Source organism: Ptychodera flava, chromosome 12 (assembly GCF_041260155.1).
Source record: "Ptychodera flava strain L36383 chromosome 12, AS_Pfla_20210202, whole genome shotgun sequence".
NCBI lineage: Eukaryota > Metazoa > Hemichordata > Enteropneusta > Ptychoderidae > Ptychodera > Ptychodera flava.
The window spans coordinates 1,608,059-1,619,116 of NC_091939.1; the positions used below are offsets into that span (position 1 = coordinate 1,608,059).

The following is an 11,058-nucleotide window of genomic DNA, read 5'->3' on the forward strand; positions in this document are numbered from 1 at the left end:
ATTCTGATTGAAGTAATTTTATGTCAATAACCAGTCTGCAGTGTATGCATTGAGAAATTGATTACCCCCAGAGGACACATTTTCCCTGAGAGGAGACCTGCAAGTTATGGCAGTTATCTTGAACTTGGCCATTGTTTTGATAAGGTTGAAAAAGTGCACAAAACTGAAAATGTTTTACCCAAAATGTAAACTCAAATGTAGTGTATCTGCCAATTGACAGGTAAATGAAAGAGTGGCATTTGGTAAACCACTTGTTGAGCAAGGAACCATACAAGCAGATATTGCAAAATCTAGGATTGAAATTGAACAAGCAAGGTTACTAACTCTGAAAGCGGCTCATCTCATGGATACAGTTGGCAATAAGGTAATCAGAATCAACTCTATTGTCATCTTCAGATGTAGTTAATCAATTTTAGTTTGTTGAAATTTCATTCTGTCCCTTCTGGTGTCCCATAGTAACATCTATGTGGTCAACACAAACACATCGCTATTCCACAAGGCTGTATGCCAAGGGCTACAGCAATGTTTCTGGTAACACATGGCCACGACGGTAATAAACGGGTACTATAACCCTAATAAAGACCAGATTATAGGTGTTTATAACACACCTCATGCACATGTAGCTGTATGTTATAGTTTGTAGTGTGTTTTGTATTGTGCATTGCAACAATCCATTGTGACAAGTTTACTTGGCAATATTTCCACTGCGGAAACAGTAGTACCAATTTCCTCACAAAAACATCCTAAGCATACCTAGCAACATCTCTTGTTACACTTGAATCTTTGTCGTTGATGAGCTGTTCAAGTTCCTACACTGTCAGAATAGAAAATCTGGCTGTTTTAGAGGGAGGCTCATTGCTTATCTGTAGTGCTCATCACATTCCTGTAACCCGATATTGTTTCAAAGCGGCAGACGACACTACGCGTTTGGTCACTTGACCTGACACTTTAAAATAATTTGGCCAAAACCTATTTCCCTAGGGAAATAGTATTTCAAAAATACCCTCTTATGTCACATTTGTCGATTCAGGGGTGACTAGACATATATATTTTCACCCTCATGTGATGTATTCTCGTGAATTGAAACATGGAATAAGCATGTGGTGTGTTGTAAATTCATTAAGTCACACGCTCACCCATACTTAGGCAATATTGTTTTCAAAATAAAGTCATGAGATTATCACATCAAATTTATCAATTACGTCATTTTGGAAAACTTATTTTACCCTACTATGTGTACATTTAATATATAAGCTGTTGAAACAACCATTCTATATTTGTAATTGTATTAATTCCTTGTCAGTATATCTATTTGATATCAATGAATACTTCGCAAGAGATAGCCATGATCAAATTTGTAGTGCCACATAATCTATATTTGTATTTACTGTGTCTATAGGTTGCTGCCCCAGAGATAGCCATGATCAAAGTTGTAGCTCCACACATGGCTCAACGGGTGATTGACAGATGCATACAAGCACATGGTGTGCTGGTCTCAACCATGATTTTCCAATGGCAAGTTTCTATGCATGGGCTAGGATACTCAGATTGGCTGATGGACCAGATGAAGTACACAGTCGAGCTGTCACTAGGATGGAACTCAAGAAACACCGTTAATTTTCATGTCAGACCATGAAACTATTTGCTGTGCTGCAGGACATTGTTGTTATAAACAACACTAAAATTATGAAAGTAGATGTATAATTTGAAATCTGAACCATCTGGAAATGAACACATTATTTTTTGCTTTTCAACAGATAGCATCAATAATAGAATTAAAGACTGCATAACTTTTGCACAAGAATGTATAAAAAAAGTTTTCCTAGACATATAAATCAGTGATGACACTGAATTTATATTCAGTGTGTCAGAAAATGTTGATATAAATGTCAGCAAATGGTATTATAATCCATACTCATGTATACTATTCAACGACCTGATGTAGGATACAAATTTTGTTCCAAACTGTAGAGAACATTTGATACATTCCTACGGAACTGTACTAGAATTTACTGAGAAACCTGACTATTTCTGTACCAGCTTGTACTGTCCTTAACAGAAACACTGATAAACATTTGTACAAAAGCCTTGGTGCTTGATTGTAAATAATAACAACAGTCTGGAAAGTAACATACTTCATATGACCCTTTTACTTTATTTGTTAAGTTGAAGTAGTGCAATAGACCAAGTGAAAGTTTTTAACAACAGTGGAAAATGATGGGAATCAGGGGAAATACTCATAAATTAAAAAAATACGGGGATATTTGTGCCAATTTTGTGATGTAGTACCATTAATTCTTACAATAGTAATGAACACACATTCTCAAAAGATTGTGTAAGATTGAAAAGTAACTTTACAAAGGGTTTCATGTCATAGCATTCAAAATCAGTCAGATATAGTAGTGTGGTTTGTTAAAATAAAATGGACTGAAAAACATCTTGTCAATTGTTGAGGGACATTAATTTTCAAGGTTGGTTTGTCAATGTATAGAGAACATTTGAAGGTATCCTAGTTGTTGTGATTTGACCAGATTTTTTATCATTGTAATGCAGAAAACAAGCATTCAGTACATTTCAGAGAATTCTGGTGTTGTACATTTATGTCTGTTGGAACCAGAACAAAAGACCATTTCAACTGTCTGGATTCAAAGTCACTCTCTGAAGACATTAGATTTGGAGTTACTAAGTGTTATCTGAAGAAGGGAGGAAATCAGCTAAATTTTGCAATTTGCAAAGGGGATATTTTCACCTTTCACTATGGGAATGTCGGTAATTTTTTATGAAAACACAAAAACTTGGAAGTTGTTGCAATAAAGTTCAACTATTGTGAATTATTCTCATGTTGCATGAAAACTTTTATTTACATATTCATAACAATTCTAGTTTACTTCAACTGAGTGTCTGATCAAAAATAAAACAGCGTTATGATTGCATATATATTTTTAAAAACTGTATCTCATAGTTTCTGAAGAAATCAACGGTCCTATTTGTGATTTTGACAATTTGGGAATTTCCCAAAGCACACATTTTCATGATATCAAGTGAGATTTTATTGAAGCCCCACTCCATAATGGTTAAAGACTGAAATAAATGGATTATAAAAGCATGTAAAAGGAAAATAAAAGAACTGAAAATTGGGACCAACTTAAGAAATTTAAAAGGTATTTTCAGAGGGAACTTGACCATAGACTACACGAGGGTCTATACTGTGCACAGAGTTGAAGAACAATGCAAGACTGTACTCACTTGGTGACTGTCAAGATGGAAATGACGCTGAACCAACCAATGCAGTGAAAACAATGCAATGTGTATAATAAGATAAGATAAGATAAGATAAGATAAAACTTTATTAAATCCCTAAAAGGGCAATTTGAATGCCTGCTTGACGAACGATACAAAAATAAATACAAAGTCAAAAAGCACAAAAAACAAGACCATGAAAGCGAAAACAGAGACACAAAGAACATGGCCGTTAATTTCCACGATTAAAATTTGCGTTAAAAAGACTGACAGCTTGTGGAATAAAAGAGTTTGCGTAACGCTGGGTACGGGCTACCGGTGGCCTAAGTCTGCCACTTCTAACAATGCGTTTATCGACCAAGTTGTGATGTAGAGGATGAGTCTCATCGGTCAGAGTTAGTGTTAATTTCTTATCAAGTCGATCATGGTAGATAAGGTCAACTTGTCGCTGTGAATTTCCGATGATTGTTTCCACCTTTTTTATGATTTTGTCAAGCCTAGCTTTCTCTTGCTTTGAGATGTTACAACCCCAACAGACAATACAATAACTTAAAACACTGCTGATAACGGCATTGTAAAATGCAGACAGGATCTCTTTCCTTACATTAAAAGACCTTAATTTTCGAAGACAATACATACGGGAATTAAGCTTTTTCAACATTGCTTCAACATGAAAACGCCAGCATAATATACTATCAATAGTGATACCCAAATACTCATAAGTCACAACTCTGCAAACATTTACACCTTTTATAACAACTGGGTCAGGCTCAATTGGCTGCTTACGAAAATCAATTAACATTTCCTTTGTCTTGTTAACATTCAAACCAAGTAATTTCTATCACAATAGTTGACAAACCATTCAATTTCAAGTAAGTAACTTGAGTAGTCATCATTGCTAATCAAACCGACCATGGCAGAGTCATCTGCAAACTAAAGGACACGTCATTTCTGTTGCTCGGCAATCAGCAGTGTACAAGGTAAAAAGAAAGGGAGCAAGCACAGTACCCTGTAGTGCCCCTGTACTTGAATATGTAATTCCTGATGACACAGAACCCAATCTTACATACTGTGCCCGATTGGTAAGGTAATTTGTTACCCATGATATCACTGCACTTGGGATTTCCATTGACATTAATTGTATAATATGTATAAACACTCACACCTACATTAAATAACTGGTCAAAATGACATGGTATATATTTGTTCACACCCCATGCTGCTTTTCAAATTTATCAGGTTTCTCATATCATGAAAAAGACTTCAGCACTCTTCAATTCTCCCCTAGACATCATAGAGGTATTAATGAATACAACATTTACAAGTCTTTGCCATTCTACATCTTGTAAAACAGTGTTTTCTGTTACAAAGAGTGTTTTCACACTTTATGTTGTATCACAGATAATACCCAAACTGATAGAAGACATAACAATTTGTCAAATTCACCAACTTTATTACAAAAATTATACAAAAATGTGCCAGTCAGTGTACAAAAAAGTGTAACAGTATTTCTATCCTAAGTCACTTATTATTCATCAGCTGCTTCTTTTCTGTACATATGACTTATTGAAATGCAAGTCAAGTTTCTACTAAATTAAAACTGACATAATTGAAATCAGAGTGGTCAGTTCACATAGACTTTTGTTTCTGATAAAATAAACTAATGAGAAAAATCACACAACTACATCTAATTGTCTCTACACTCCAAATTTTGGGGCTTGAGAGAATGACTCATATATAATAGGATTCGAACCCATGTTCGAAACTTTGTTTCTGATAGATATAGATGTGACGTTTTTTTCCCCTCAAGAGCAATGGTTTCACCGCTTTTTAGTTTATTAATTTTTGTCATTTATATTTTGCCATATTCTGCTTTTCTTTACGCATGGCTTTCCCTTAACACCTGTCTTTCCATTTCACCGTCAAAGTCCTAAACTGAGCTAATTAAATGATTTTATTCAGGCTCAAAGTCGAGCTGCAGTGCCTGTTCTTTGCATTTTTTGTGGAAACAAAAGTATTTGCGTAAAAATATTTGAGGGCGCTCTTCAGAAAATTTGAGCCGCATCGCACTCTGCAACTTATTGCACCGTACGGCAGTGTCCTCGCAAAGTGCACGAGCGGAGGCCGATTCTGGCTCCATTATAGCAAATTTTTGTCATGCTATTGCTACCTTATTGCGAATTTATAGCTAGGAAACGTTGCTATTGTACGCAATGTTAATGAAGGTCACTCAATAACAAAATGTCGATGCCGGAAGAACGGTATAAAGCTTATTGGGCTAGCCGTGCGAGTGAAGATAGACATGCATTAGGCTGGCCCATGGATGTAAAAAATAGACATTCATGGCTGGCCATACGACAGAAAGATTACCGCTTATTTTAGCTGGATAAACAACCCTTTCAAGTGACGTGTGCATTATTAAGTGATGTTAATCAAAACACAGATCCTGTGCCATGGCTAATTAACTCTGTGGCAAAGAGTAAAATCAGTTATTCCGCTAACATTTTAAAAATTAGGGAAGTGGTTTTTATTTACAGCTGTTTAATATCGTCATCGTCGTGAAAACTAAACACTGAACCAAAGCACGAAAAAAAAACACTATTAATTGATGACATGCTCTCCTATGATCAGGTTCCTGAAACAAAATCACCAGAAATAATCTATCAAAATTCGTCCCTTTGCACTTGTACCAATCTTGTGTCATACAAATATATGAAATACACAATGGACATGTCTACCATCCGCTAGGAAAGTGATAAAACTGTAAATAGACTAAAGAAACAAAAGAAATACACAAGAAAATTGAAATTCCAAGAGTAATGAAATGTACAACATCAATATTTCGAAACTGAATAAGTATATGAGTTTTAAAAAACGAGGAAATTTCCGATAATTTAGGCCTAACAGTTTGAAGGAGCTCAAGGTTGTGTCTTGAAATTTAATAACGATTGGAACTAATGTGGGATAATTGGATGGTGAAGTAATGTCGATTTAATCTACAAATGTTATCGCATCTGCTTTTCTTTTTATGTTACTCACTTGTTTTTATGAGTAATTTGCGATATTGCAACATTCAGCTATAAGCTTATGGCACCTAACACTTTTGAGAAATTTGCAAAATATGAAAATCCAATTATTCCAAATTAGTTCCAATCGTGTTAGGTATACTTAATGAAACTTGTCTACCCATTGATAAAATAAAATTTCAGTTGCATTTCGTTGGATTAAAGGCTGACAATATGAACAAATAAATTGGTAAGTTCTAAATTGTGTATTTCAAGTGCAGACGTGATAAAAGCTATAGTGTTTATAGTTCACAAGCCAGCCCTTTAGCGCCCTCTTGTCTCTAGTCTATGAAATACAAGTTGAAACAATAGCGTCGGACTCAAGCATCTCAGCGTTCATGCTGATCACGGTTTATGCCGTAATAGGAATAATTTCGATCCAACCTTGCGAAATCTTTTATTATACATTGCAATAGACATTACAGGATATGCAGGTAAATTTTTAAATATTATTTTACACACATAATTGTTGATTCGCCTTTCTCTACGAGTGAAGATGTGATTGGATCAGTTCTCAGTTTTCTAATCATTTGACCTCCATGGTTTTCAGTGAGCGAGTTTGTATGTATTCATCGACGAAATCACTCAATTTGTTCGTTATAATTTATCAATTCTCCAAAACTGCACACTTTGAAAGTATTTTGTACCCAAGAGATAGCGTGACTGTCATTTAAAACCTGTCCGTTCAAATTTCTGTTTGCAATACCACCGCATTGATTTACCGACGTAACCTTGTGTGACGTCACTCAACGTTGACTGTCAGACGCTTCATATCAAAGTTCCTCAAATTTTTCTATGAAAATGTATCAAAAGCAACTCGATTGTATATTCTTCATTCTCTAGAGATGAAGCGACATCAACATGGATTATTTGTTCTCAAAATATCGGCTCCAAATTCGAGAAATAACCGATTATCGGTTTCCCAAGGGTCATGTAAACGTACGGTCCGATCGTCGTCACGCTTGAGTGACGATTAAAATTAGCGCGTCAAAACTTTTGAACAAATTTCAATATTTTGATGAAATTTAGACATTACACATCATCTTGGTGTTTCTGTCTACTTAGAAAATACTACGATTTCATTGCTGCCATATCCTCTAACAGCAATTCTATCACCGTCGGCGGTTACTGCCATGTACAAGGGTTCGATCACTTCAAGATGACCAATCCAAGTCCCATCTCGACTCCAAATCGAAATCCTATCATTGCCGTATTCACAAACATAAACATTGTCAGCGCCATCAACGGCAATGCTGGATGGGAAGTACAGCTGACTATCGCCGTGACCTTCCTCACCGTATTGGTACTTGTAATTGAAGTCAGAATCAAAACACTTGATGCAGTGATTGTCACAGTCAGACACCATGATGACATCCCTACTGTTGACAGAGACAAAGAAGGGGTGGTTGAATTCTGAGTGGCTATTGCCTTGATGACCGCCAAGCTGGGAAACATAGTGTCCATCCTGGCTGTACTTCAGGACACAGTGACCTTTGTCATCTGTGACAATAACAAAGCTCTGTACAAGAGCTATGCAATAGGGATCTGAGTAACTAGGTAGAGTGATTTGTTTGATGATTTTATTATCTTCATCACAAACAACAATTTGCAGATTATTCTTATCAAGGATGAAGTAGAGGTTGTCCTGAGAGACAACTATGGACAGTGGCTTGAATGGCTTGGCAAACTGACCACTGAAACTGCCCAACTTCTTTTCACATGTGTAGTCTTGATTCAGTATCTGTACAACATTGTTGTCATAGTCACACACCAACAGTTTATCATTGTGGAAGGCCATGCCTGTCGGGTCATTGAACATCTGTCCCATTTGACCTTTCAGAGTTCTCCTTGACCAAGTCCCTGCAAGATCAAAGGTCATAGGTTAAAACAAGGTAGGTAGATTTATCAAACACAATGTGTTCACTGCACAATGAGGGTTGAACATGAGAACATATACAAATACAAATTAACCTGTACTTTGATGAAATCAAAAAAGCCAAATGCATTAATATATTTCTTCTTGTTAATACAATTCAATTTTTAATACCATTTTACCATGGCAACACAATGGTGAGCATTTTGTGTATAAATTCATCTCCAAATAATATTGAGACCACAAACCTCTCTCATCCTCTATCAATTGTATTTCTTAATGCCATTGTCTTAAGATATCATGCTTTGACTTCTTAATGAGGTAGGTAATTGAACACCAAGTTGCTATAGCAACACTTTTTCAGCTTTTTGGTAAAAAATTTAATTTGTACATCTTCTCCTCAGGCTTAAGGTAGTATGCATCTCAAAAGTGAAAGACTTAAACTTTTGCTCCAACTTTTTAGACATATTTCAACCATTCTCTTTCAAAATCAAAAATAAAATTGGGGGTCACCATGCAAAGTTTGGTACCAGATAAACAACTTACCCAAGATTTTCTAATTAATATCTGAAATTCAAAATGCCACTGTCCCTGTGTTAACTCTATTGAAAAAAATAAAATTTTTGATTTTCGAAAAACTAAGAAGGTAAAAAGTTTTCTTACACCGAGAGCTTTAAAATGAATCCCCACAAGTGGTATATCAGAAGAGAATTGTAAAAGTTAGAGAGTCCAAATATGTGTCCGTGAGGCGCATTCTACCTTAACCCTTTTCCTGCCGAGCGCCCTTGTCCGTTATTCTCCCAAGTCAGTAGAAAACCGCCCCATAATATGTGCCTGCAAAAGATTGGCTCTCCTGCATGTTATCCTGCCAGGCATTTTGGCAGAAATCGCCCATTTTCAGGGTAGTTTTAGCCGTACTTATACGTGTTAGACTTCGATAATTTCTACATGCCCGTAGACAGGGGAAGGAGCTCAAGGGTTCCTGCAGAAAAAAATTGAGGTCACCGGCTTTGTTTGCCCCTGGGAGTGCGTCATTTTATTGCCGTTTCATGTTTATTTTTCGGAAATAAACTCCTTCAGTATTACGTACGTCCGCTAGGCACAAACATCACCTCACTCGTCTGTTAGTCAGAGACCCTGAGGGTCGTGCTAGGGGTGCAGCAGCACCGTCAAACCTGTCCTGTTTCCCCAGGGTAGGGTCAATTGAATACGTACCTCCAACGACTTGGCAGTGTAGCACAAAAACTACGTTTTTGCCGTTGTATTAACGACATGGCTGAGCCATTGAAGCACAGCTTTACGTAGTTTTGCCAGCTCAGTTGGGAGTTGGCTTACGAGTGTTACCGTTCATTACTGACTTAATCGAGTGGTCCTCAGTCAGGTACGGGTTTGTACCAACATGGCTTGGGCTGCAGCTAACCAGTGATAACCAGTCACTACCCCAAGTCTTCAGTTCACTTTTGCGATGCACGGGTGCAACGCAATATGCTTCCATTGTTCTAGCCATCGACGTGTCCACATGCTGGCAGCCATATTGTACTGCTAGCTGGTTTGCATAACAAAAGCAGTCCCTGCTAAATGCAGACGGTATCCCCGTACATGTAGCATATTGACCTCATGTGCCCTTTTGAATTCTCTGTACGCAAACAGCGTACGTAGTTACCAATGCATCGGCAAGAGGATACGTTTGCCTGCAAACCAGAGCCAGTACTTCGGACGGTGGAATAAATAAAAAATCCAAAGCTACGTCCATTGAATGGCACGGCCAAGGCAGTGAAGGACGTTGCCTGGCTTGAACTTGCAGAGCTGAAGCCCAGCTTAGTACGTCGGACACCAGTTTGTAATGGTATTTCCGAGTCGTTCATATCCGTTCCATGGGAGGAACAAGTCAAGCCGTCCCGTCAAAAATACGTTCTCATTTTCAGTCACGCACAACTGAATAAGTGACTTTCGTCTCGCACCATCGGCATATCTGCCAAGTCGTTTGCAAGAGGAGCCTTCTAGATTAGCATTGCCGAGTTGGTCAAGTTCGGCAGCAATCTGTATAGTGCCAGGCAGCCAAGTACGTCCAACTCCGCCAGAAAACGTCACCATGCTATCCTGCCAAGTCCGCTAAAAAGCGGTAAAAAAAAAACCAGCCCCCCTCGGGTGTGGGGGACTGGCGGACAGGTTTCTGCACCTTTCCCTGTCCTTGGACTCCCTGTGAACCCATTTCGAGAGCAAACGCCGTTCCTCGCCCAAAACCTGTCCTCGAACGACCCCTAGCGTGAGCAAGGGTTTGCTACACGTAGTTCCGTCGACTAGGCAGGAAAGGGGGTACCAAAAAGGAGCCCGATTTCCACCGCCTTAGGAGGATAACGGCCGTGGCTGCTCAGCTTCTAGCTACACCGAATTTCAAGCGGATTTTCACCGACTTGGCAGGAAAAGGGTTAACCTTTCATTACCATGGTTTGAACCAATGCTGTGGTAAAGTTGGAGCTTTAGACTTTTAGAGAGAAAAATGGGGGTGAAAGGGTCAAGGTAGTATGGACCTCAAAAATGAAAGACAAAAAAACTTTCTTGAATTTTTCTCAATGAAACTTTCAACTATTTTCGATCTTAAAGGCGCCCTTCTCATCCCAGGTTCTCGCATTAGTGAATGTGTCAATAGCCTTATTAACAGTTTGTCATTCTTTTGTTTTCCATTGAATATTTCATCAAGTACATAATATTTATGTTAGATAAATCTGATAATTGAGTGGGGGCTTTAATCAAGAATAAAAGTCAGGGGTCACCTTGCAAAGTTAATGTTTAACATTGTTGGAAATCCTGCATGGCCACCATCCCTGTGTATATAAGTCTCTTGGGAAAAAACAAGTTTTGAGTTTCACAAATCTAAGA

General features: G+C 37.7%; 2 protein-coding genes across 2 annotated transcripts in view; one reads left to right on the forward strand and one right to left on the reverse strand.

The window, feature by feature from the left end:
* LOC139144669 (acyl-CoA dehydrogenase family member 10-like) overlaps positions 1–2,836 on the forward strand; it is a 121,734-nt gene extending 118,898 nt beyond the window's left edge. Inside the window, 3 exon segments of the mRNA XM_070715393.1 lie at positions 221–364; positions 1,400–1,484; positions 1,487–2,836. Coding sequence (XP_070571494.1) covers positions 221–364; positions 1,400–1,484; positions 1,487–1,617 — 360 coding nt within the window. The 3' untranslated portion in view covers positions 1,618–2,836.
* A 1,836-nt stretch (positions 2,837–4,672) lies between these two features.
* Positions 4,673–11,058, reverse strand: part of LOC139144678 (uncharacterized) — a 41,076-nt gene continuing 34,690 nt past the window's right edge. Inside the window, exon 9 of the mRNA XM_070715403.1 lies at positions 4,673–8,165. Within this exon, the coding sequence (XP_070571504.1) occupies positions 7,363–8,165 (803 nt within the window). The 3' untranslated portion in view covers positions 4,673–7,362. The remainder of the gene's footprint in view (positions 8,166–11,058) is intronic.